Consider the following 21828-nt stretch of genomic DNA (forward strand, 5'->3'; position numbering starts at 1 on the left):
ATTAACGGTGTGTCCGTGTTTATTTTTGGGCAACATTGATTCAAATATGCGTTTCTGTCACGTGATCATATGGGTGTGTTTACATAGCTGATGATGTAAACAGAAAAGACGCCTCATCCGGATAAGTCACATACCATAAAGGCAGACTATCTGTATTTATCTCGGCAATAGTGATTCATTTTTGTTTTCCTTGATATGTTTTAATTCATAGAAACAAGGAGCAATGGACTTCTACATCAATTTGAAGGTGAATTTCAGGGGGAATGCGAAGAATTTTCTCCTGTCAGGTTCGGAGACGAAGAGTTGGGAGTCAATGGAGGCCATGGTAAGCAATTATAACGACGCTGGTGTTTTCATAGCAGCATTCATCTTGGCATACCTTTACTGAAACTAAAGCTATCAACCATCGATCGTCGGCCGCTTATTTGCTAAATGTTGTATACCTTGTATAAATGATTGATACCCTTTAGTTGAGAACATTGTTCTAGCTATGACAATCCAGTATTGAACAATTTAGGGCCTAATGTTAGCTAGTAGTTACAGTAGCTAGCGATCTAAACGAACAGAATATCAGTACTACAACAACATCCCAGTCGCAACAACATAATATCGATCAATGCTAAAATAAGAGGCGCTGCTATTTATAAAAGTGTATATATTACAATAGGCCTTCATTTTTCTGAAGATACATTAGACATTAATTTGTTGCCTGCCCTGCAGAGGGCATCCACGTAGATGAGTAAACATTTTTATTTCACCTTTATTTAACCAGGTAGTTGAGAACAAGTTCTCATTTGCAACTGCGACCTGGCCAAGATAAAGCAAAGCAGTTCGACACATACAACAACACAGAATTACACACGGAATAAACAAACATACAATCAGTAGTAATACAGTAGAAAAATCTATGTACAGTATGTGCAAATGAGGTAGGATAAGAGAGGCAAGGCAATAAATAGGCCATGGTGGCGAAGTAATTACAATATAGCAATTAAACACTGGAATGGTAGAATGTGCAGAGATACTGGGGTGCAAAGGAGCAAGATAAATAAATACTGTATGGGGATGAGGTTGATTGGATGGGCTATGTACAGGTGCAGTGATCTGTGAGCTGCTCTGACAGCTGGTGCTTAAAGCTAGTGAGGGAGGTAAGTCTCCAGCTTTAGTGAATTTTTGTTGTTGTTGCAGTTCATTCCATATGACATATGACATGTCAATGGTGGTAACAACAACAGTAAGGAAGACCAGTGACATTCTTGATAGGAGCGCTTTAATCCGTGGCTGTCAAAATAGACTACAAGCAGAACCTATCTACTCATGGACAATCTGACTAACGTTTGTGGCTGCTTTGTGTGATGTATTGTTGTCTCTACCTTTTTGCCCTTTGTGCTGTTGTCTGTGCCCAATTGTGTTTGTACTGTTTTATGCTGCTACCATGTTGTCATGTTGTGTTGCTACCATGCTATGTTGTCATGTGTTGCTGACATGCTATGTTGTCTTAGGTCTCTCTTTATGTAGTGTTGTGTTGTCTCGTCGTGATGTGATGTGTGTTTTGTCCTATATTTTAAAATAAAACAATTAAATAATCCCAGCCCCATCCCCGCAGGAGTCCTTTTGGTAGGCCATCATTTTAAATAATAATTTGTTCTTAACTGACTTGCCTAGTTAAATAAAGGTAAAAAAATAAAATGCCCCATTATCATCTATTATTCAGTTGCATCATTTTGGGATTAATTCATATTTACCCCAGTGACACTTTATTGACAACAGTCAGGCTATTGAGATGGATGGCTACACTGCATGCTACAGTTAATGTTGCTAGTTCTCTGTGGTTCTCATTTCCTTTTCATAAATACAATAATATAACATATTACTCGCCTATGATAGCTTGGTTCGTGTTAGTACTGTACTCTATTTGACGTCAGTATGTGGAGGGTATTAATTTGAGGGCGAGTCTGGCTTATGACACTTGAGGCTTCTGTCTCTCACTCCAGGGTTTAACAGCCCAGCCATATGATGTCAAAATAAACATTTGAGCCAAGCCTCCTCCTCTGACAACATCCCCTTATGCCAAGATGTCACTTTCCAAAGCAAGGCAATAAAATATCTTGCAGTGGGCTGAATTCGCTCTCTTCCCACAGTAAAATGGGAAATCTTAATTTCAGTGAGTGCAAGGTGAATGGTGGATGCCAGTTGTTGGTTTTCCAATAAGGAGAGCTTATGAGACTGTTTTCCTCTGAATCTCCTGGCAGCAGCAAGCTCAGACTCCATTGTCACTCCACTGTCCAGTCACCAGTGACGGAGTTCATCCTCATTGAAATTGCCATTGTGTCTCCATGTTGCCATGGCATTGCCTTCAAGGAGATCAGTCAATTTTCCTTTCAGGCATCATATGCTACATCATAGCCCTGATTGTTCATTCAATTAGCAAATATGGGATACTACGGCATAGCATAAATATAACCGTGATAACATGATTGCTTTTTGGCTCTCCTTGAAATGATCACTTTTATGTCATTTGGAGGCGCCTGTCCTTTGTTTGAGAAACAGCTTGGTAAGTCATGTAATACACTGGTTGGTTTATAGATTGTGTCTTTTGTCTACAGGTGAAAAGGTCCTTTGGCCTGTGTAATCTACAGGTTACTTATTTTGATGAGGAGAATGAGGAGGTGAGTGAGAGCAAAGAATTACAGCAATGTTAATTTGTTGGGAATGGTAATATAATGCTATTACAATGTTGTTGCAATACCTTTCCATTTTGTGTTTCAGGTATCCATAAACAGCCAAAGTGAGTAGTAAAGCACCAAACATAATATTGTGTTATGTTTTGTATCAAACATAATATTAGTTGTTCAATGTAACATGTCCAATAATTATATTTTTCCTCTTCTAGTGGAGTATGAGGAGGCATTAAAGGTAGGTGGTAACTTAAATCTGACTCCTGTCCCTGCTTAGGCCTTATGATGACAAAAGGTTCAAGTGAAGTGGAACTGTTACCTGAGGCAGGATCCAAAATACGCCTTCAAGTAACAAAGCAATAGATTAACCATCATTACTCTGTTTATTTCATCAGAGTGCATCCAGGCAAGGGAACCGGCTGCACATGAATGTGTATGAGACCAGGGGTCAGCCCACGCGTGTGCCGGCCAAGGCCAGTGGAGGGGAGCCCAAGAGAGGGTTCCGTCCCCCACAGCACTGCCCAACCCTGGCTCAGGTGGTGAGCCGGAAGGTCCAGGCTGCTGTCCCCGAACAGGGCATGGTAAGGACAGAGCTATAGATATACACACTGCTGTATTCTTCCTACCTAATAGTGCTGAGCGATTAACCAACATTTTGGTTATGTTTCGGTTTTTAAACAACTAATTGACCGATGTTGGTTAAATTATAGGGACTGAGTGGTGCAGCGGGCCAAGGCACAGCCTCGCAGTGCTAGAGGCGTTACTACAGACCCAGGTTCGATCCCGGGCTGTATCACAACTGGCCGTGATCGTGAGTCCCATAGGGCGGCGCACAATTGGCCCAGTGTCGTCCCGGTTAGGGGAGGGTTTGGCTGGGGTAGGCCGTCATTGTAATATAAGAATTTGTTCTTAACTGACTTTCCTAGTTAAATAAAGGTACAAAAAAAAAAGGTTATATATATTTATTTGAATTCCATTTCATTCGTTTGCGCACTTCCATTTCGCTCAATGCGCACATCTCAGTTTCTCTAGAGATAAATTAAATCCAGCCTGAACTGTGTGATGTAGAAGGGAGTTGAAGATTCCGAATGGCCCATATTCGACATAATTTAGCGCATACAATGTGGTAATGAACTACAATGACCATAATCCATTGCGTGGGGTGATATAGAGAGCAACTGTTGCTTCGTGAGGTACCTCTGCCAGAAAATACACAATCTATTTAGCAGTCATAAAAGTATGCCTTATTTACTTTCAAGAACTACATTTTTAGATTTTGTCAGACTGCATAGGCAGCAGCTCTATAGAGAAGAGATGACTTGAAATAATAAAGTAATCAAATAAAACAAATGTAATATACACAACAACTGAAATATTTTATTAAAGTTCAGTGAATAAATGATGGTTTATAAGCAGTAATGGGCAGTCACTACCTTCATGGGATTTTTATGAATTGCTTTAGTCTGTGTTACAGCATTCAACCCACATAATGCATAGTGTATTTAATGTTGTTTTTATAATCTAATCGACCTCGGAAGTACTTATTGCTCAGCACTATTACTTTATAAAGCGAATTCTTTCAAATTGAATGAGCTTTTGTGTCATTAGGTAATCATTTAATACAAGTAAAGACCAAACTTAAATCATTGTGTCCTAAAATAAATATGACTTAATTGTCTGATTTCTCACCAAAGTGTTTCTACTTTGGTTTCCAAGGTGATCATGAAAGAACTAAAGGGGACCAAAGAGGAAGATAAGACGCCTCCAGCATGGTTTACATCTTACATGGAGAAGGTGAGGAGGTGATTTGGAAATTACTGCGGTTTTATCTTCAATGAATGTACTATTTAGAATCATACCACTTAACCTTGACATTATATGGTTGTATGTGTATATTTTTATAGATTGAAATTAAACTCACTAGCTAACCAGTAACCCAAACTCTTGTCATCCAGTTCAAAGACCAAGTAGTGAGGGAGGCAGTGGAGAAGATCTGTCGGGAGTTCTCGGGCCAGTGCTGCATCCACAAGCCCATTGGGGCTGAGGCCCAGATCCCTGAGGTGACCTCCTCCACCCTGCCTGGGGGTCCTACTTCCACACCTGCCTGCAGCAGCTGCCGGGGCCAGACCGCTGGGGGAGGATACCAGTGCAGGTGAGAAGGGGAGGAGGAGAAGAGAAGTGGCTCAGAGAGAGACTAGGGAGGACATTGACAAATGTGAATTAGTTCAAATGTGAGTAAAGGTAAATAAACACTAATGTAATCAGATATTTCTTACATGTTTTTGTAAATAGCCTACTCCCACTTACTTTTAATTTAGTGCCTCCAACATACATTGTGTTGCTCCAAAACAAACAAATTCCTTCGATCAGTTGTCATTTCCATTTCTTCAGTATGCGAAACCTAAGAAGATCAGTTTAAAATAATCAGAAGGCCCTTTGTTTGGTGTGCCGCTCCCTGAATGTCTGGTGTCTTTTTCCCAGTGTGTGTACGTCCTGCACACTGTGTGAGCCCTGCAGCTTCTCCCACGACCCCAGCCACAACCTGGTGAGAGCCAGAACACCCCTCTCCATCCCTGAGCACGGCTCACCAGCCCCAGACCACAGCAGGTAAGACCAGGGTTAGAAAATATTACATATTGTAACAGTTACATATGTTCCGTTTTTGGAACCTCATTTAATGCTTATGGGGTGCCAATGTTAATTAATTCTTGTTTTTGGGGCTGCTACGGTTTGATATGAGAAATTACTCTCCATTTTGGTGGTTGTTTTGTATTTGTAATTTTCAATCCTACAATGATCATTGTCATCAGAAAGTTGTCAGAACTGTATCTGTCCTATGATGGCCAATCAGAAACCCTTGCACTCTTCCCTTCCCTACCTCGTCCCCAGGTTCTACCGGCGAGGGGACCGGAGCTTCCGGAAGGCGGAGAAGCAGCGTCTGAAGGCTGAGAAGCGTCAGCTGAAGGCGGAGGTAAAGGAGATCAGGAAGCAGCTGAAGATGGAAAGGAGGGGCCTGCAGTGGAGTGCCGCCGGAGACGGGAGCTCCTCCCCCGTCCTGCTCCAACCCAGGGCCACCCAGGCCAACAGCCCGGAGTATGTCTTAAAGGGACAGTTCACCAAAATTAGATGAAAGTAGATACTGCTTGCAAGGCTTGGTATTCAGTATATCTTGAGGTCAAATCAGTGAGAGGCACAGGTCTTGTCTCTAGTTAGACTGCTGTCAAATGGAGGGAAAGGACAGAGGGAGTTGTGCTTTGGAGAGAGATGTTTAATAGTGTATTTTGGGGCTTTGACCCGCAGGCGTCCCAAGCGGCCATGCCCTCTGGTGGTGCCAGCCATGACGGCCCTGTTTCTGGACGAGAACCTGCCTGATGGGACTCGTCTTCGCCCGGGCACCAGGTTCATCAAGTACTGGAAGATGAGAAACACTGGCAGCGTGAGCTGGAGCTCTGAAACCAAGGTACTATTATGGGCTGAGGATGCACCTGGGATATGCACATTATCTGAGGTTACCATTGACAGCCACAGTAATCTTAGCAGAAAGAGAGGACACGACGATGAGAGTTAGACTGTCAATGTTATGTCCCCCCCCTCTACCCCCATCTCCTTCTCAGCTGAAGTTCATGTGGGGGAATCTGGCGGTGGCGTCGGGTGACCGCTGGCGTGAGGTGGCTGTGCCTTTCCTGCATCCAGGTCAGGTGGGCGTAGTAAGCGTGGCCCTATGCGCCCCGGCCCTAGAAGGCTCATACACCTCCCACTGGCGTCTGGCACACAGTGGGGAGCAGTTTGGCCCTCGCGTCTGGTGCAGCATTGTGGTGGACCCCTTGGCCCCTGCAGCCATGATGGCAGATGGCGTGCTGGTGTCGCCCTGCGTCACCCCACAGGCAAGTCCACCCACCCTCTTGACTTTGGTTCTCAGTGGCCAGTCCCAAACTGCTATACAATGCTGTAGTTCTCTGGAAAAGATGGTAGTAATCTCAGTTAAGTGTGTATTCTGTCTGGGTAACATTTGTTTTGATCTGCTGGTGCTCTACAGGGGAAGAACACCCTCTCCACAGATAAGGGTGGGAAGTCTTGTGCTGCAGCCTCTAGGGATCAAGCACTCATGTCAGTGGACCAAGGCGAACGAGAATACTACATTCCCTCTGTGGACCTGCTCACAGCCCAGGACTTACTCTCCTTTGAGCTGCTGGACATCAACATTGTTCAGGAACTAGAGAGCGTGCCCAACAACACCCCGGCAGGTAAGCCTTCCATTGCTATTCACATGCTAAATCTGCAGGGTGTTCTTAATCAGTTGACTGCACTTAGGGTCTCCCCGTCTCTTTTTCTGAATTTCTATCTCATTCTCTCTCTTCCACACAGATATGACCCCGTGCATATCCCCTTTGCCCCATGACGGTCCCCTGCAGGAGAAGCCCACCCTGCGGTTGATCCAGGAGGAAGCAGAGGCCCATCAGGCCCAGGGAGTCACAAGCATCCAGCCATCTCAGGGCCTGGTGCCAGGGGCGGAGGGGGGCCGGGTTCCAGCCCAGGAGGAGGGAGAGGAGGATATGAGCGGGACTCAGTTTGTGTGTGAGACGGTGATGCGCTCGCTCACACTGGAGGAGGCCCCAGACCACACACCCCTGCGTGGGAACTGCCCCGGCAAAGGTGATTTTTATTAATTAGTTCCATATGAAGCCTATGTTAATACCAGATTAAGGGCCATAACATTGTGTAACCAAAATTCCTTTCCCTGATCTTCACAGTGGTCCGCCCAGCAGCCCAAGGGGGCTCCGCCTCCTCTTCTCTTAAAGGGAAAGGTGTTGAGAAGCGTTTGGAGGTGAGGTCGGAGAAAACCCGGGACATATCCCCCGTGGCCCCAGCCCTAGCACCACCCCAGCTGGCTATACCAGAGCTGATGATGCCAGGTGATTGGCCCAACTTATCCACCTGTTTTCAATTAGTTGATTGGTTGATAAATACCACTTGAGCTCAAATCTGGGCCCTGTTGTCCGGTAAAAAACAACAATTAAATAGTTTGACTGTTTGCAGATGAGGGACTGGAGTCAGACATCGAGAGCATCTGCATGGACGCCAGAGGGGACAAAGACAAGGGCGAAGATAAAGGAGAGTTGACAGAGGGGAACAGGGGAGCCCGCAGCCGTTCCTCCTCGGCCTCATCCGAGGATTACATCATCATCCTCCCTGACTGCTTCGACACCAGCCGCCCGCTGGGAGAATCCATGTACAGCTCCGCCCTCTCCCAGCCTGGAGATGCCCCCGACACGCCCACAGACCCTGACAGCCAGGGCCGTACCACTCCCGAGGGGGAGCAAGATGAAGCAGAAGAGACCGTTTCAGGCTCCAGCAGCGCCAACGATATGCTGTGCACCTCCCAGACTTTGGACGCCGTGCCCCTAACCCCTGTGGTGGTGGCACCCCCTCGGCTCAACTCAGCTCTTACACCCAGGTGAGAAACCTTGGGCCAGCAGTGCTTGGAAATAGGTTTACAGTGCTATTACACATTTTGACAGTGCTAAATTGCTGAGATGTTCCAAAATGTAGACGTATATTGTTGGTGTTGTCTTCAGCCTAGACAGCAATGATCAGACCGAAGCAGCAGCAGAGTCCCTGGACAGGACTGAGGTCTACCAGCAGGGAGAGTCAGATGATGGTAAGGAACACACACGGTCACATACTGAACAGTAGTTCCAGCAACTAAAGGAAACAAAGTGTTTTTGCTCGTCACATGAAGGCAGTTGGGCCTAACTGACGACAATGCCCTAACAGTAATAATGTTTTCTGCTTGCTGCAGTGCCTTCTTGCTGTCTGATCATTCAGCGGTAATATTGAATGTACAATGTCTGCTTGGTTCTAACAAACACAAGTACTAAGCACTAGATCAATGACTATGGAGGAGAGGTCTGCTTGGAGTCATTCTTGTCAAAGAGCACCTTCTATACACTCTCCTCTAGAGCTCTACAACTTATCCATATGAGCATATCGGTATATCCTTATCCCAGAACATAACCAACCAGTCATCTCTGTGGTTGTGTCTGAAAGGTTCCAAGCACCCAGACAGCCAACCAGACAGCCCATCTGCTTCTGGTGACTCAGAAGACAACTCTGAAGACCCTAGGTGGGACCCTGATGTGCAACTCAGTCAGTTCAGATGCTAATATTTTCCGAGATCTCTTGTTAAAGAGATTGTTAAAGTGGAACTTCAATTTAATGATGTTAGTGTTAGCTAACCAGAAACAAAATGGTGTCAGTAAGACTCAATCCCTGGCCCTCTCTGTCTGTCTTGTTCCTTCTAGGCACCCAGGCATCACTGGAGGCCTGGTGAAAGGAGCCCTGTCTGTCGCAGCATCCGCCTACAAGGCTCTGTTCACTGGGCAGCCTGGCCCAGTGCAGGTCAGTCCTCCATTCACTTCCTACAGTGCTGTGATGGCATTCAAGGTCATCCTTTGCAATCTCAGAAGATTTCTATATCATATTAACATGGTGGTTGAGACATCAAACTGGAATGCCACCACCGTACGGCTACTTTAGCATGTCATTACTGACTATCAGAGTCAAGTTAGTATCTAGGTGTATTTTAAACCCTATGCTGTCCTTCCTGCAGCCCCCAGTGGATGGAGCCACCCAGGACACCATGATGGGGGTGTTGGTGGAGATGGGCTTTGGTGACCGGCCGCTCAACCAGCGGCTGCTGAAGAAACACAACTACAACCTGCTGGACGTGGTCAATGAACTGGTCCAGATGACCGACAATGACTGGTACTCCACCCGCTACTGAGGAGAGAGGGAGGAGGAGGAGCTGGGGTGGTGTCATGGGTGTAACCTCTGCTGCCTTGACCTCTTGTCTCTTCTTCCTCTCTTAGATTTGGCCCAAGTTGACAGGAGATATCCTGGTTATGACCTAAAGAGACATTCCCACGGACTTTGGGATATTTAGACTATCAAATAGCTACTGTATGTATGTATGTTTGTAGATTAATTTAACATGTCTGTTTCTGGTTGTTAGCTTTTGCATAGGAAAGGGGGAGACTGAAGGGGGGTGGATGAGGTGGGCTACTCTTTCCAGGAGAACACCTTCATTGCTGTGTTAACAAATGGCAAACATATCACAAGTTGCTATCGCGGAGCCATTCCTGTTAAACAGTATACTCACCCTTGAAGTCATTGATTGGAATACAGGCTGAATATGCAGCCATAGACCAGGTATATTCAACAAGCGTTACAGTATGTGTACGTTTAGCTGAAGGGGTGATGGGTGTACTATTTATCACAGAGCCAGAACCATATAGGTCTTACCAAATGATAAGCTGTGGCAATAGTCAACATTGTATGATGTTAATCAACTTCATAGAGTGTTTGCATAGTGGACACGTCAGGTCCTCGTTCCAAGCGTGAATGACTGTCAGTGTTGGAGAATGCTATGCTTCTTTCAGATCACAGCAATTAAACACACACACACCCACATGCTTAAACCTTTCTCAGCTTAACTGTTCAAAGTATCAGCATACTGTAGACATATGATGTGTATCTTATTGATTGAAGATCATCATTCCCCTACTTTCTGTGATGTCGTGCCATGGCTGACAACATGCTATGGATATTTGTGCGTAATGATGTACACAAGAAATATTTTTGAAATGAGGACCATTACATTGATGGTCCATTTAGTTCCATTTTGAGAGGGTAATTTAATCACCAATCTTAACTAGGAGTATATTTGGGTTTAAAAATAATCATGTAAATATAATATAAAAATGTTGTTTTTTTTTTGCACATGGAAGACAAATATTGATGCAAACCCAAAAGACTAGCTGCTCAAGAAGTGAAGGACGTTATCATTTTTAAGATCCTGTTGAAGGGATTTTATTTATCAAGAAATGAATTAACCTCCTTTACAAAATGTCTTCAATCTGCTCAATATTGTCCTCAGAGGGAGGGGGGTTATTTTCAGAACCATACAGGGGGCCTGGTGATCATGATATATCAAAAGCATTGACTCGTTCCACTTGGTATCATTCTTTAAACTTGGTATCATTTTTTCCACTTAGTATCATTCTTTTAAAAAATGTACGTCAAGTTCTTTCAAAACTGAAATCAAGCAGTATGTAACAAGTTTGAAATACTTATTTTTTTTCCAATATGGAAATGCTAACGTGTTAGGAGGTAATCTTAGGAGGTAATCTTAGGAGGTAATCTTAGTTAAAATATTTTTGGTTTTAGACTTGATTGCTTGAGGGCTGTTTTGGAAATGTTAAGGAAGATTTGCCTATGTTCTTCTGGTTGAAGCTTGTTCATGTCATTGTGCTTGAATTCCCACTGTTCTAATATGTTTATATTTGAAGAAAAGATACTGGAAGGTTTTGCTTAAGTCTTGTACACTATGGGGAACATGACAGGGTTGTGAGCATTGTGAAAAATAATTAGTTGCCAGTCATATAACGTAGCAAATTGATATTGGTAAAAATCATTAGTACAAAAACCCTTTGAATCGACCCTATTTTGGTATAGTGTAGTCTTAATGGTTCTTAGGGTTTGTCTTACCAAAGGATGTGTCTGCTAAATGACTAAAATGTACAGTCCTACCAGGTGATGGTATCTGATTTATTACCACTTATGAGTCAACTGTCAAGGAGAAACTGAATTCAAGGACAATAAGGATTGTGGTCTTTTGAATTAAAATTAAAGTAAGCTTTTCCCACATATGTCAGAAATTATGGCAGGTTAATGGAGATCAGAAACCGTGTGATTCATACATTTCTCCATACATGTACTTGAAACATTCATACCTTCCATATATGGGCAGGATATTTTCATAGAGGATGAAGAATAAGAACTCCAAAAAGTTTTGGGGGAGGGATAATGTGCAGTTTGTCTGAACTCTTTCTGTGTTGCACTTAAGACTTGCCTGGAACCTTGACATTGAATTGCATTGCATTCTAGGTCGGGCAGAATTTAGCATATGAATCAGGAAAAGTTTATACTCACGACCTCTACAAGCCAGAATGTTGAATAAAATTATATTTTAATGTACTTTACCGGCATGCACACATGATAAAAATATATGCATTACTTGCCGAGCTCGTGCACGTGTTTACATGGTTTTGCGCACGCTTCAGGTGATAGAAATCTGAATGTAATTCTACTTTCCTGTGGATATTGTCTCACATTCCTTCCACCAAAAGGACCAACCACACAGACAACCGGTAAAGTACGTAAAAACTATTTTATTCAACATTTTGGCTTGTAGAGATTCAAACGCTCATTTCTGCATACCTAGAATTCAATGTTGGGTTTCCAAGCAATTAAAATACATAGGCTACCTGTGATGTACAAATATCTGTCTCTAATAAAAGTCACTACACTTAATGTCACTTATTTGAATAAGGCTAAATAAAACATTTAAAATGCTCACATACACAACCAGGAATCAATGTATTTATTTGACTTTGTTTAAAAAAAAACATTGAGTAGGCAACCTGCACTATGCAGATATATATTTTCTGGTTGCTAACATTTATCTAATTTCAGTTTGTGACTAAACGAGCAAGTGCAGTGTAAAAAGAATTGTACCATCTAAACCACTTAAATATGTTCTATAACCAAAAATATTGTATTTTCAGCTGTTTGAAGCTGGTGTACAAAACAAAGTAAAAGACTCAAAAATAAAACAATCACGGGAAGCATAAAAATAAAACACATCTACCGCTTCTTAGATTTCTTTCAATGAAAATTACAGATCTAGAACTCATCTTTCTATGTGAATTTGGTCGTGTTCCCCAAAAAGCTACATATAGCGGCTTTAATTATTTCCTGTGGGTGGCAGCAAAATTACGCTGCGTCATCATCATCTGGATAGGAAATTGCGCCACTGCTCAGTGAGTATGTGACCAACATAAGAAGAATATTAGACAATTTTTCACGACTGCTGTGAGGCATATGGTGTGGAGTTAAATTACAGATAATCTTGACGACGGCACCGTCTTTATAAATCGTAACACTCCAAAAACAAGGCAAGTAAACACAGTGCAACAAGTTGTTTTCTTCAGGGGTGGCAGAGAAACGAAACTCATCACAAGACTTGTATGCGGAGTGTTGTAAATGCGTAGTCAAATTTCTGTTTAGAATAAAACTAACGTTCGCCATCGGTTATTTGCTAAATTGTAGAATGAATTCACTGAAGGTGTTGGCTGATGTATGGACAAAGCCGACTTCGATCTAATTGGTTCGGTGTCTGCGAAGATAATGAAACATCGTATAATTGTATGCATTTAAGATCATCTCCATTGTGAAATACACCAAGATAGCAAAGCACATACATACACAGAATATAATCCTTTGTCGTCACAAATATCACATAGTAAAGTATCATTATATTGATGTTAAGCAACTAACATTACAGGTAACTTCCAAAGTAAAAGAGGGATACAAAGTATAATGAAAGCAGATGCTTCCACACAGGTGTGGTTCCTGAGTTAATTGAGCAATTAACATCCCATCATGCTTAGGGTCATATAAAAAATCCCCAGTTGCCTATTATTTTGGCTAGAAGAAGAGAGCTCAGTGACTTTGAGGTTAGGTTTGAGGTTATGGTTAGGGAAAATAGGATTTTGAAGGGGAGTCAAATATGTCCCCACAGGTGTGTCAGTAACCTCAACACAATTGAACACTTATGGGAGATTCTGGAACAGTGTCTGATAGTGTTTTCCACCACCATCAACAGAACACCAAATTATGACATTTCTTGTGGAAGAATGGTGTCGCTCCAATAGAGTTCCAGGCACTTGTAGAATCTATGCCAAGGTGCATAGAAGCTGTTCTGGTGATTCGTAGTGGCCTAATGCCCTATTAAGACACCTGCTATTGGCGTTTCCATTATTTTGGCAGTTACCTGTATATATGACTGTCTCTTTAGCAGGCATGGGAGCTGGTTCCAGTCAACCCAGTGAGAATGATGAGCAGTCCATCGTACCCCAGCAGGACAGGAGAAAGACCTCTAACAGGAGACACTCTGAGGAAACACTGGACTGCCCAACCTGCCAGGGTACGGGCCGCATCCCACGAGGCCAGGAGAGCAAATTGGTGGCAGTGATCCCCTGCTCCGATCAGAGGCTGAAACCACGACACACGTAAGACCATGTTGAGATTTACAGCAACAATTGTTTTATTACCTACATGCATCATTTAGAAGGTCTTTTAAGTCTATGGTGTGTAGAGATGTTCAGTGTGTGTGCAAAGTATTATTGCGTTCCGTGAGTGGGCATCTGTATCTAGGTGTGTTTTGTGTATACTGCATGAAAACGCTTGTGGTATGTTAAAATGGCCAATGCAATGAAGACATTTTTCCCCAAAAATAATTTCTGGGTAACAATGAATTAACTTACTGTAATAGATTTCCATTAATAAGCTTTTTAGCTAACTTTCTATAGCAACGTGGTCGTATGCCACGTTCACATGCTAGTCGGAACACCCGACTTGCTGATTTCTTGAACGCAGCACGTGTATAACAACCAGTTAGCAAGTTAGCAGTTGAATGCAGCATGACTGAAGAGAGGAAAACTAGCTGTTATTTGCAGAGGTTTGGAGCTTTTTGTTATTGGTCTACTAACTAGAGGTCGACCAATTTTATGATTTTTCAATTCCGATTATTGGAGGACCAAAAAGGCCAATGCCGATTTAAAAAAATATATATATATACATTTAAAAAATTTATTTGTAATAATGACAATTACAACAACACTGAATGAACACTTATTTTAACTTAATATAATACATCAATAAAATCAATTTTTCCTCAAGTAAATAATGAAACGGGTTCAATTTGGTTTAAATAATGCAAAAACAAAGTGTTGGAAAATAAAGTAAAAGTGCAATATGTGCTATGTAAGAAAGCTAACGTTTAAGTTCCTTGTTCAGAACATGAGAACGTATAAAAGCTGGTGGTTCCTTTTAACATGAGTCTTCAATATTCCCAGGTAAGAAGTTCTGGGTTGTAGTTATTATAGGACTATTTCCCTCTATACCATTTGTATTTCATTAACCTTTGACTATTGAATTGTGGGCACTTTAGTATTGCCAGTGTAACAGTATGGCTTCGTCCCTCTCCTCGCTCGAACCAGCAACACAACGACAACAGCCACCATCGAAGCAGTGTTACCCATGCAGAGCAAGGGGAACAACTACTAGAAGGCTCAGAGCGAGTGACGTTTGAAACGCTATTAGCTCGCGCTAACTAACTAGCCATTTTACTTCGGTTACACCAGCCTCATCTCGGGAGTTGATAGGCTTGAAGTCATAAACAGCGCACAACGAAGAGCTGCTGGCAAAATCCACAAAAGTGCTGTTTGAATGAATGTTTACGCGCCTGCTTCTGCCTACCATTTTTCAGTCAGATACATAGATACTTGTATGCTCAGTCAGATTATATGCAACGCAGGACACGCTAGATAATATCTAGTAATATCATCAGCCATGTGTAGTTAACTAGTGATTATGATTGATTGTTTTTTATAAGATAGGTTTAATGCTAGCTAGCAACTTACCTTGGCTTACTGCATTCGCGCAACAGGCAGTCTCCTTGTGGAGTGCAACAAGAGAGGCAGGTCGTTATTGCATTGGACTAGTTATCTGTAAGGTTGCGAGATTGGATCCCCCGAGCTGATAAGGTGAAAATATGTAATTCTGCCCCTGAACAAGGCAGTTAACCCACCGTTCCTAGGCCGTCATTGAAAATAAGAATGTGTTCTTAACTGACTTGCCTCGTTAAATAAAGGTATTAATTAAAAAATCTGCGCCCAAAAATACCGATTTCCGATTGTTATGAAAACTTGAAATCGGTCCTAATTAATCAGCCATTCTGATTAATCGGTCAACCTCTACTACTAACGGCATGGTGATGTCACCATGGAAATCTAAAACTTCTGGCCATGCAAACCTGCTGATAAGATCCTGTGTAGATTGCATTTTCAACCAGCAAAAAAAAAGCACACTTTTACAGTGTTAATTTCATCAGCTGTTGTACAATATGATATCAAACACACAAACATATTGAGGTGTGTTTGTGTATACTGCATGAAAACGCTTGCGGTATGTTAAAATGGCCAATGCAATGCAGCCATTCTTGCTGTGCTGGGCCTGCGCTGGGCCTTCAATCAATACTCAACTTGTACATATCATGTCCCCCTACAGGAAGTTGTATGTCACTGTGTCAGTGACGCTGTGCCTGCTGGTCAGCTCGCTGGTCCTCTTCTTCTTGTTTCCTCGCAGTGTTATCCTCTCACCTGTGGCTGTCAAGTCTGTCTATGTTTACTTCACCCCGACCACTGTCCAAATGAACATCACGGTGAGACCTCATTGGCCTTATTCATTCATATACCACACAGTCGGTTTCTATCTGGGCTATGCCATAAAAGTATTGGCCTCTTGTCTCTTCCTCTGCATCACTGGAGTGTTTTTGGAGATGAATGTAATAATCGCCTTGTCTCTCTCCCATCACAGAACATCCTGAATATTACCAATGACAACTTCTTTACAGTTCAGGCCTACAACTTGACAGTGCAGGCTCTTTTTGATAAAACGGTTGTGGGCAAGGCTGATATGAAAAATGTCACCACTGTCAAACCACTCACCGACAAAACGGTGAGCACCTGCCCTCATTACCAACTGCTATACTGCAGAGAATGAGATCTGCAGAGATTCTGTAAGCCTCTAAGTATTGTTACTTGACTCACTAACGCTCTTCCTTATTTCCCCTGACAGTTTGCCTTTGAGATTCCTGTCACGCTAGTGGAGGAGGGTCTGAAGTAAGTACAAATTTAACCAAGGTTATACTATGTCTGGTGCTGAATCTTCCATCGAGTCAGTAGTGAGATATAAAGCTACTTTTGTGGCTGTTTGGTTACACAAAGTGCCATGGTAACACACTTATAATATAGTGACGCAGTCCTTTTAATTTAGTTGTGCTGTAAAGTTAAGCTTATTTTGATTGTGGCATGTTGTCATGTGAAAGTAATGTAACTAATTTGCTGTAAATGTGAGAATTGATTTTGTGTGCTCTACAAACAGTTATTCTCTGCCATTTTCTTGGCTAGTTGTTTTGAATAATGTATAAAGACAAAGCAAAACTGGAAATGTGTTTTGTATTTGGAGAAAGTCTGAGGCATGACTGTCAAATGTTTGAACAGATTGATTAAGTATTTGGCTTACAAAAGTACATAAGCATACATAAACTAGCATAACCTGCTTAGCTGGGAGCACTGGCATGTGCAATTCATCTCAATTTCCTCCATGTGTTGCAGGCTAATTGTCACTAGCAGTAGCAATTCCTATTTACAAAATGAAAGTGCCTCTGGACTGAAAGAAGTCAAAAGCATTCCCACTGGGCACACCATGTCATTTCAACGTGGGTACTTGGTTAAAATCTGGCTAACATCTTGATCAATGAGATTACAACCTATATTCACCCACTCAAAAAGACAGCTAAAAGTTAGATGAATTTCCAATGTATTATCACTATGCTTTCAACCATCTAAAAGCACAACCAATGGAAAAACGATCAGATTTTTGGTTGTCGTCATCACTCCAAATGTCTCACTGCTTTCAACCATTTTAAAAACCCAGCAAAGTTCAAATGGGAATGCAATGTCATATTTTGTTTATTTATAAAAACAGATAGTTTTCACTGCACTTCTTCTAAAAGCAGAACCAAATGGCCTAGATTGCAGTTGAGATTACATTAAAAGTATATGGTGCAACTGATATTCTGCACAGATGACAGAAATTGTGAAGATCTCCACAGACCTGTGCGTGCTTTTTGAACATGCAGACTTTATATGGTTACATAAAGAAATGTATAGTTACAGTATCCTCAATGTGGTCTTGGATATGTTACTCATTTTAGTGATGAATGTTACATTCGCTTGTAAGAGAGCCTTAACTTTAAGCAATTTACTGTATTACAAAAGTAATATTGAATTGTTTGGTTGACAACACAACCAAATATCAGCATTTTAAAGGAGAGGTATGGGTAACTGCCAAAATAAATGAACCGCCGTCGTAATAGGGTGATGGGCCAGAACAGCTTCAATGCACCTTGGCATAGATTCTACAAGTGTCTGAAACTCTATGGGAATGCAACACCATTCTTCCATGAGAAATTCCATAATTTGGTGTATTGTTGATGTTGGAAAATGCAGTCTCAGGTGCGCTCCAGAATCTCCCATAAGTGTTTTAATTGGGTTGATCTGCTTACTGATTCGGCCATGGCATGTGGTTCACCTCGTTTTCATGCTCCTCAATCCATTCAGTGACCACTCGTGCCCTGTGGATGGGGGACTTGTCATCAAATTGGGCATAGATAGCCATGGTAGTCAAAACCTATGGGGAAGCACCTGCTTTCAATATACTTTTTATCTCTTGTTTACGCAAGTGTTTCCATTATTTTGGCAGTTACCTGGATCTACTGCTTGGCTAGTTCCATCTGAGCCACTGGCTTAGTCCATAAAACCTAGCAGTCAAGCAAGGAAATGGTTCCAATTGTTTTCCACCATTCATTTTTCCCATAGGGGATTTTAGAAACACTTCAAATAAGGGCTGTGTTTCGTGTAGGCTTACCCTGGCATGATCTTTTTGATAACCGTGTAGTTTCTAGGACTAGGTGACATCAATATATTCGCCTGTATTTACCCCTAAAAAATGAAATGCTAATGTGGCTATCATATAGAACTACAAATGCTGTGATCTGGATGAGACTGCCAAATGGAGGCAAAGGTAAGAATCATCGAGGCAAAGGTAAGAATCTCTGGATTAACTATCTAAATGTAGTAATTAATATATTGGCCACATTTTGAAACCTGAATTCTTTTAACTTTCTTGTGCAAGTTTTAAATTGACACTACCTGTTAGCAAAGGTGTCAGCTAGAGATGACGCGCAGGAGCTTGCAGGGTTTTGTAGGTTTGCATGATGTCTACTTTGATGCTAATTAGCGTTTTCGAATCTGATTAAATAGAGGCGACTTTATTGATTAAAGTCACCTTGTCCAAGAGATTTACATGGTTACAAAAGGTCATGCCAGGGTAAGCCTACACGAGAAACAGCCCTTATTTTAAGTGTTTCTAAAAAATTCAGTGGTTTTTCCACCATTCATTTTTCCCATTCATAGGTATTATGACACCTCAACTGTGGTGCTCTAGACTTTAACTTTTCTATTTTTAGATGGGTTGGAGACAGCATCCAACCTAGCATTTTGTTAACTTGTCGATAGGCTATTGTATTTCAAAAGTGATATTGAATTGTGTTCGGTTGGTTTCAAATTGAAATGTTTGAAGATTTTAATTATCTGCTTGGATAGTTCCATCTGTGCCACTGACTGCCACTGAAGTCTGGTTTTAATTCCAGTTTGTCTACAAATTAACAATTTTATGTTGTATTCATGAAGCCATCTCAACCAAAAATCTAAATTAAAGAATGCAATTAAATACAACTTTAAATGCACTTTAAATAAAGAATAGGATCAAATCAAACTTGAACTTTTTGGTTAAGATGGAGATGTGAATCCAACACAAATTATACATTTGGAATTAAAGTCAGCCTAAGTCATTGGCACAGAGAGAACTGTCAAGCAGAAGGTGCATCTCCTCATTTAAATTTGAAGTCAACCAGAGCTTGAAACGCTTGGCCTATTGTGTTGTCTATTTTTAGATTAATTCTGGGTTAAATTTAAACGGCTGATGACTTTGCAAATGCTTTATAGGCCTAAATAGCATCATTGAAGATAAGTGATAAAGTATGATCACATTTTAATTTACTCTGTTAAACCTACCTTTTGGAATGACTTTGATAGCAACAGTGAATTTATTTAGTTTTAAATAATAATAGTGACGATAGCACATTGGTAATAGTCAATGACAAATTGCATAGTTAAACTGGGCTGGGCTTGGTTAAAACCCTAGATGGGAGACTCAAGGGCAGCTGTAGCTGGATGAATTCTTCAGTAGGAGGTGCTGCCCAGCCCATTGTTTTTTTCTGATAGTGGATATAACGTTGGATGTCTGACGTTGTTTTTAAAGGTACAAATTCAACATTTTATACAATGTCTCAAATGTGGTTACCATGATGACACATAATCCTGTGGTTGAAATTTCACCCTCAAAACAACAGTTGATGACTTTTCAAATCAATGTATTTTCCACAGATTCCACGTCACAATACGTTGTCAAATTACGTTGAAACAGCGCTAATTCAATGAGTTTGTGCCCAGTGGGTTGTTTTTGAAATCATCTTTTATAAGGAAATCCTGAAGGTATTCATTATTTTCTCTTTTTCCCAGCAATTACTGCAAGAAATCTACGATCAAGATCCACACGTTATTTGTCCATCTTCAGTGAGTATGTGCCCAGTCAGTCAGTATGGGTAAAACGCCCCTCAAATGTAGCTTTGCTCCCACAGATTAGCCATTTAGATTATAATGCATATATTCAACAATGAACCAGAATCATGTTGAATCTGTGTTCAGTGGAAAAAATGTAATACCATAATTCATGACTAAATGTTTTGATGATAACCCAACCATAGTAAACCAATGGGGTTGGCGACTGACCTATTTATTTCTTATCAGTGGTTCAAATCTGAGGAAGGGATATAAAAGGGCTGTATTGCTTGTTAACTTGGCCCAGTTTGTACAGTGATGGCTCAAGGGAGAGTTTATCTCATGGCTATGGTTAGGAAACCTTGATAGCTGGCTGACCAAAATCTGGTACATTACATAAATGATCGTTACATTTGATAAATAATAGATGAAAATCTGTAACCGCCTCCTCCCTCAGGATGTCAATGACTGTCTACTACCTGGCCCACTTTGAGCAGCTTTCCCTGGACACGTTTGAATACGTCGACTGTGGGTCTAACACCACAACACCCCACCTCATCAACCCTACACCCTGAGACCAAGGGCTCCATGAGTGGCGGGATGACTGAGGAGTAGGCCATGAGGTGAACTGTGTGGTCAAAAGCCATAGTTGTTTTTTTTCTTGAAAAATGCAAATGTCCCTCAAGTTATGGGGAAGAAAGAAACTACAAAAATGTGGAGCTTGAAATTAAAATTAAAGCTCTGAAATGTTATGTTTGTCTTTCCTATGCACCTCTGTTGCACTTGCTTTTTAAGTAGGGTCATTGCTGTGGTTGGAGGCTCTGCGCTGTGAAAAGTACTTTTTTTTTGCCACATCCTACTGAAGGCTACTCTGTTGTCTTCAAAGAAACTGAAAGACTTGAGTGGACTACACATTTGCACACATTTTTGAAGGAGTAATTTAGATATTATATTTTTGCATAATTTCTTATAAAACAGATTGTCGGTGCACTTCTACAAACAAGTAAATTACTTTTGTATGCGTTTTAATTTGTTAAAGTAGGTAAAACCATTTAGTATTCTTAAATGTATGCAACTATGTAGCATTTATCACATAATGACTGTGGTAGAGACCATTTAGAACATTTCTATGGCTTAACATCAGAATTACAGTTCTGTCTTTGATTTGTACACCATTGGGATTGACTACAGACCACACATTTGTATGTTAAACCATAATCTCTAATTGTATGCTAATTCTAACAGCTATAACAAGATCTGGATATTAATTCACCTATGGTTTTTGTGTCACTGAAATGGGATTATTGGGGTGGGGGGGAAAGGTTGTTAGGAATCCACATGGACTAGTAGTGTCACCATGGGGTTTTTTGGAATGTGGAAGCTAACTAATTTACTCCCTTGTTCTTGCACTACAGCATAATCATGGCAATGTTTTCTGTGCCCTGTTCAAATACTCAATCTTTACTTCCTCTATTCCTTGAATTAATGGTTTTAGTGCATTGTTTTCACCTTTGTCAGATCAGTGAAATAAGTAATAGAATACAGTATTGAATACTTTAAAATATCTTCTTTTTTTTTCAGGCTTTGTGATTCCACCTTCCTTGTTTGGTCACATGATTCAAGGGTGTCGTACTTTGAAATGGCCACTGAGTGGTGCTGAAGTTGCACAGATAGTTGGGTGCAGTCCATATTAGTCTTCACCAATAACTGGATATGGGTTCTTCACCACTGCTGGGAATACTGTATGGACAAAAGTAGAGAAATAAAAACAAACCTATAAT

The 21828-nt window shown here is 41.3% G+C and overlaps 2 protein-coding genes across 9 annotated transcripts; both read left to right on the forward strand.

The window, feature by feature from the left end:
- Positions 1-72: 72 nt before the first annotated feature.
- On the forward strand, positions 73-12111 carry LOC110538404 (next to BRCA1 gene 1 protein). Of its 2 annotated transcripts, XM_036938406.1 has the most exons (20): positions 73-325; positions 2607-2669; positions 2770-2788; positions 2894-2916; positions 3074-3259; positions 4395-4472; positions 4634-4830; positions 5160-5285; positions 5568-5771; positions 5979-6138; positions 6293-6562; positions 6715-6922; positions 7044-7331; positions 7430-7591; positions 7716-8133; positions 8255-8337; positions 8727-8802; positions 8981-9077; positions 9289-9443; positions 9548-12111. In XM_036938406.1, coding segments are annotated over exons 1-20 (2916 nt in total). In that variant the 5' UTR covers positions 73-223; the 3' UTR covers positions 9549-12111. The 2 variants fall into 2 exon arrangements, with proteins under 2 accessions (XP_036794301.1, XP_021480881.2); XM_021625206.2 differs by having other exon boundaries at positions 9289-12111.
- A 347-nt stretch (positions 12112-12458) lies between these two features.
- On the forward strand, positions 12459-21828 carry LOC110538405 (transmembrane protein 106B). Of its 7 annotated transcripts, XM_021625208.2 has the most exons (8): positions 12506-12694; positions 13600-13810; positions 15870-16023; positions 16179-16319; positions 16440-16483; positions 20009-20062; positions 20505-20670; positions 21629-21828. In XM_021625208.2, the coding sequence occupies exons 2-7, from the start codon at positions 13602-13604 to the stop codon at positions 20620-20622; spliced, it is 720 nt and encodes a 239-aa protein (XP_021480883.1). In that variant the 5' UTR covers positions 12506-12694; positions 13600-13601; the 3' UTR covers positions 20623-20670; positions 21629-21828. The 7 variants fall into 7 exon arrangements, with proteins under 7 accessions (XP_021480886.1, XP_021480887.1, XP_021480883.1 ...); XM_021625211.2 differs by having other exon boundaries at positions 12459-12559; positions 20505-21827; XM_021625212.2 differs by having other exon boundaries at positions 12461-12559; positions 13597-13810; positions 20505-21827.

This window comes from Oncorhynchus mykiss, chromosome 12, assembly GCF_013265735.2.
Source record: "Oncorhynchus mykiss isolate Arlee chromosome 12, USDA_OmykA_1.1, whole genome shotgun sequence".
Lineage (NCBI taxonomy): Eukaryota > Metazoa > Chordata > Actinopteri > Salmoniformes > Salmonidae > Oncorhynchus > Oncorhynchus mykiss.